General features: G+C 52.2%; 1 protein-coding gene across 1 annotated transcript; it reads right to left on the minus strand.

Annotated features, from left to right (window-relative positions):
- Nucleotides 1-615: 615 nt before the first annotated feature.
- On the minus strand, nucleotides 616-1,707 carry LOC118876870 (eukaryotic translation initiation factor 3 subunit J-like). The gene has a single exon (XM_065868616.2). It carries the CDS (start codon nucleotides 1,607-1,609, stop codon nucleotides 929-931), a length of 681 nt encoding a protein of 226 aa, XP_065724688.1. The 5' UTR covers nucleotides 1,610-1,707; the 3' UTR covers nucleotides 616-928.
- Between the last annotated feature and the right edge of the window lie 3,199 nt (nucleotides 1,708-4,906).

Below are 4,906 nucleotides of genomic sequence, written 5' to 3' on the forward strand. Positions count from 1 at the left end.
TCCTTCATTGGTCTCCAAACTCTCTCGCTCTCCATCCTTGGTCTCCAATCTCTCTCGCTCTCCTTCATTGGTCTCCAAACTCTCTCGCTCTCCTTCGTTGGTCTCCAAACTCTCTCGATCTCCCCGCCGCGCCGTTACTACGCGAATTCGCCGCGTATCTGGTAAGCGGCCGGCCATCTGCTGCTGCTTCTATTTGTGGGGAGTTATTCAACTCCTCACATTCCCCCCTTACTTCGGGAAACATTTAAGACTGGTTCCTACTCTCCGGCGTTTCCTTGCTTATCCTAGCCTTTGAGTCCTTGTGATTCCCGCGGCGCTCCCTCGTTGCTCCCTCGATGCTCCCTCGACGCTCCTAACTCCCTTGAGTTTTTACAGCGGGGTCATCCTCCTCGTAGCAACTTTAAATCTCCCGCGCCGATATTTCCTGTGTTCCCACTGGGACATCGATACTCCTGGGCTATCGATCCCCAGCTCGCTGCTCATTGCTGCGTCTCACTCCTTTCCGTGTTTCCTCCGCCTGGTCACACCATTCGTGCGTGATCGATATTTATTCGCTATCGACGGTGCGGCGTTGCCACCTGCTCGTTGCGATACTTCCACATTGGCCGATATTTCCATTGTCGTGTGCCCATCGATCGCACTATCGTCCAGTGCCAATCGACCGCCTATCGAGGCGCCCCCTTCCCTGGCTCATGGTGATTTTGCAACTTTCTAGGTAAGTTTTCGCATTTCCTCACTCCTTTCTATTTCATCCTTTCTCTCTCCACATGACCTCTCTCGCCTCTCGTCTCTCTCTCTCGCCCTTCAATCGTCCTCAGCCGGCTGAGCCTGGCTTTACGCTGACAACACTCGAACGCTGGTGCGGAGAGGACTTCGCATTTGCTTCGCTGCAGGTAAGTATTTTGGTGTCGCTTGGCTGCTTCCTGTATTAACCCAATATTGATTTCAGGACGCTGGAGCTGCCATGTATGCCCCTCACTTCTGGCCCCTGTTTCAGCCTTTCCGAGTGCAATGTCTCCACGGTCATTTCGACCCTTTTGATGTCAGCGGCGCTCAGGTTCACGCATAGGCTGCGCAACAGATCTTCGACGAACTGGGGAAAGTGCTCCGATTCCCGGAACTGGGCCACCTTCCAGCTGATCGTGGCGCCGAACTCCTTGAACTCCTCCTTGCTTTCCGGATTGAGGGCATCGAGGCCGCCGCTCGTACTCGTCACGCCGAAGGCGTCTTGGGCGTGTTTGAGGTCTGAGGCCTCCTGGATCTTTTGCAGGCGCAGCTTCTCGGCCAGTTTGTCCTCGGGTGATAAGTTAGCCAGTCGTTCCGCCTCCGCTTCCTCTTCCAGCCGCGCTTGCTGCTCCAATTTGGCATTTAGTGCCTTGCTTGGCTTGGTTTTGGCTGGGGCTTCTGTTTTCGTGGGCTTCTCCTCGTCCTTCTTACTACCCAGATCTACGGTACAGCTCTCTGCTCTGTGCCGTCTTCCCCCTTCCTTCGGCAGACTTTTGATGCGTGTTTTTCTTTTCCTCCGATCAGTCCCAATCGAGACCTTAGACGCTCTGGTTCGCTCCCTTTGTGTTCTTAACGTTCTCCTGCTGTCCTTTGTGTGTTTCATCGCGCCTTTGTAGATGCCCTGTAGTGTCCTTGGAGGTATCCTTGGAATTTGTTAGTAGTATCCTTTGGGAATCCTTGCAGGTATCCTTGGACTCTTTCCGTAGTACCCTTTGGGAATCCTTGGACGTATCCTTTGACTCCTTTCGTAGTGTCCTTTGGGCATCCTTGAAGGTATTCTTGGACACCCTTCGTAGTATCCTTTGGGCATCCTTGAAGGTATTCTTGGACACCCTTTCGTAGTATCCTTTGGTCATCCTTGTGGGTATCCTTGGACTTTTAATGTTGTTTTGCATCTGTTGTGTCTGCTTGCTGTAGCCGCTCGCCTGTGTTTTCCGTTTGTTGCTGTTTCAGCTCGCTTACGTGGATGGTCCGCTCTTTCTTTGTGTTTATGTGTCTTATTTTGCAGATTACTGGTGACGCAAAACCTATGACTTGGTAAGGTCCGTCGTATCTTGGGGCCAATTTTGCTGCGAACCCCTCGGCCGCTTTTGATAAATGGTGTTCCTTGGCCCACACGACGTCACCCACCTTTGGCGTCCATTGCCTCCTCCTTAGGTTATAATGCCTAGCCTGGTCCTGGGATGCTTTCTCCAGGTTCCGCCTTACAATCTCGAAGATTTCCCTGAGTTTGTTAGCATTCTCTTCCGGGGTCTCTGTCGGTCGTCCGGTCCCTACGGTTTCTCTGTCGTATAGGGCGCTCGGTAGTCTTGGTTCTCTGCCTTGGGTAATGAACGACGGTGTGTAACCTGTGGATTCTGAAACGCTCGTGTTTACTGCCAGCATGATTTCTGGCCATTTTTCGTCCCAGTCTCTTTGGTTCTGCCCTGCGAACTGCGCAATCATTGTTTTCACCGTCCTATTGGCTCTCTCAGTCGGGTTCTCCTGTGGGGTGTATGGAGCTGTGAACTGTTGCCTGGCTCCCATTTCGGCCAGGAAACTCTTGAAGGTTTTGCTGGTAAACTGGACTCCGTTGTCCGTTATGACTATTTTGGGGACCCCATACCTCGCGATTATGCGTTCTTTGAAAGCTTTCATTAGGGATTCGGCCGTCGCGCTTCGCAGCGGCACCAACTCAGTCCACTTGGAGAACCTGTCTATCAATACCAGTAGCATTTGGTTGCCGTGTTTCGAACGCGGCAGGGGTCCGACGAAGTCCGCACATACCGTAGCCCATGGTTCCTCTGGCACCTGCGTAAGCATTTTCCCAGCCATTTGCATCTGATTCGGCTTGAACCTCATGCATGTCTCGCATACTCGCACGTGGGCTCGGGCGTCTCTGTGCATTCCTGGCCAGTAGTACCGGGCTGCCAGACGTGCTATTGTCTTTCGGCTTCCTACATGGCCAGCCGCCGGTGAGTCGTGGTTCTCCTTCAGCACCGTTTCCCGCAGCGCTTTCGGGACGCACATCTTCCATGTTGCAACATCTTCGCTGCCCGCTCTATGGGGTATATTCCTGTACAGGGTGTTACCCTCCATCACGTAGTCTGGATACTTTTGCGGCTGGGTCCTTATCTTTTCGCGCATTTCCAGAATCCAGCTGCATGCTGCAGAAGCTTCCGCCGCCGAAGTCTCCTTGATCCCTCGAAGCGTTTCCGGCAGTGGCTGCCTTGACAAAGCGTCTGCCACCACGTTGAGTTGCCCTTTCCTGTACGCTATTTCGAAGTCGTACTGCTGCAACTCCAGGGCCCATCTGGCGATCCTCCCTGAAGGGCTCTCTATGCTGTTGAGCCACTTCAGTGCCATGTGGTCGGTTACTACTTTAAAGTGGTAACCTTCCAGATACGGCTTGAGCTTTCGGATTGCCCAGACGATTGCCAAGCACTCCTTCTCGGTTGTTGAGTAATTCTTCTCAGCGCCGTTTAGCGTTCGGCTTGAGTAAGAGATTACCTTTTCGCCTCGTTCAGTTTCCTGGGTCAAGATTGCCCCGATGCCGTAGTCGCTTGCGTCAGTTTGCAAGATGAATGGTTTGTCGAAGTCCGGGCATGCCAGTACGGGGTCTGCGACGAGTCTTGCCTTCACCTCTTCGAACGCCGTCTGATGTTCCTGTGTCCACACCCATTTATTGCCCTTGCGTAGCAGATCGTTGAGAGGTTTGACTATTTTTGCGAAGTCAGGTACAAACCGGCGGTACCATGACGCTACGCCCAGGTACTGTCGGAGCTCTCTTACTGTCGATGGTGGTTCTAGTTCGGCGATGGCTGCTACCTTTTCCGGATCCGTGCCTATTCCTTCGCTAGTCACTCGATGACCGAGATATAACAGCTCTTTCTTAAAAAATTGACACTTTTCCGGGTTTAATCTCAGATTTGCCTCCTTTAGTCGTCGGAAAACTTCCTTTAGGTTGGCCTTATGTTCTTCCAGCGAGCGCCCGATCACTATGATGTCGTCCTGGTAAGCAAATGCGTGCGGCGACATTTCTGGGCCGATCACCCGGTCCAGCACCCGTTGAAAAGTCGCAGACGCCGAATGAAGTCCGAATGGCATTACTTTCCATTGGAATAAACCTTTCCCCGGCACTGTAAATGCCGTATACTGCCTGCTGTCCGCTTTCAGTGGGATTTGCCAGTACCCATCCTTTAGGTCCAAGCTGCTGATGTACCGTGCTTCCCTCAGTTGGTCGAGAATATAATTTATTCGGGGCATCGGGTAGGCATCCTTTACAGATTTGGCGTTTATTTGCCTAAAGTCGACGCACAGTCTCCATTTGCCCGTCTTTTTTCTAACCATCACGATGGGAGAACTGTATGGGCTTGTTGAGTGTTCTATGTATCCCATTTGGAGAAGCTCGTCCACCTTCGCATTGATCTCCCCTTGAACTTTCGGATTCTTGGGATAGTATCGCTGCTTTATTGGTTTGTCGTCTTTCATCGTGATCTGATGCTCTGCCATGTTTGATGTTCCCTTCATGCTGCTGAATGTCGATAGCTCTGCCTCCAGGAATTTCGTCGTGTCGTCATCTTCGCTTGCCCGTTGTACGACTGCCACCGACAACTTTTCCTCGAGCCATCCCTTGTGACGATTCCTGGCCGGTATTATCACTTCGTGTCCAGCGCACTTAATTTCGGTACCAACTTGTGTTAGAAAGTTCCATCCCAACACCAATGAATCCACTACTCCTGGTAGTATCAGCAGGCTCATGCTCAGTCGCTTGTTCCCGAACGCAATTTCCACCTCCAGCTGCTCATCGATTCCGCCACATCTTCCGTCTGCCAACCTAACTTGCCGACGTATCCTCGTAATCTTTCCGAGGGCAGCCAGGTCGTCCGCCAGCTCTTTGCTTATAAAGCTTGCTGTTGCC

The sequence above is a fragment of the Drosophila suzukii genome, unplaced genomic scaffold (assembly GCF_043229965.1).
Source record: "Drosophila suzukii unplaced genomic scaffold, CBGP_Dsuzu_IsoJpt1.0 scf_4, whole genome shotgun sequence".
Lineage (NCBI taxonomy): Eukaryota > Metazoa > Arthropoda > Insecta > Diptera > Drosophilidae > Drosophila > Drosophila suzukii.

Excerpts from the sequence above, each read along its gene's own strand:
- LOC118876870 (XM_065868616.2), bottom strand. The coding sequence starts at position 1,609 with ATGAAACACACAAAGGACAGCAGGAGAACGTTAAGAACACAAAGGGAG.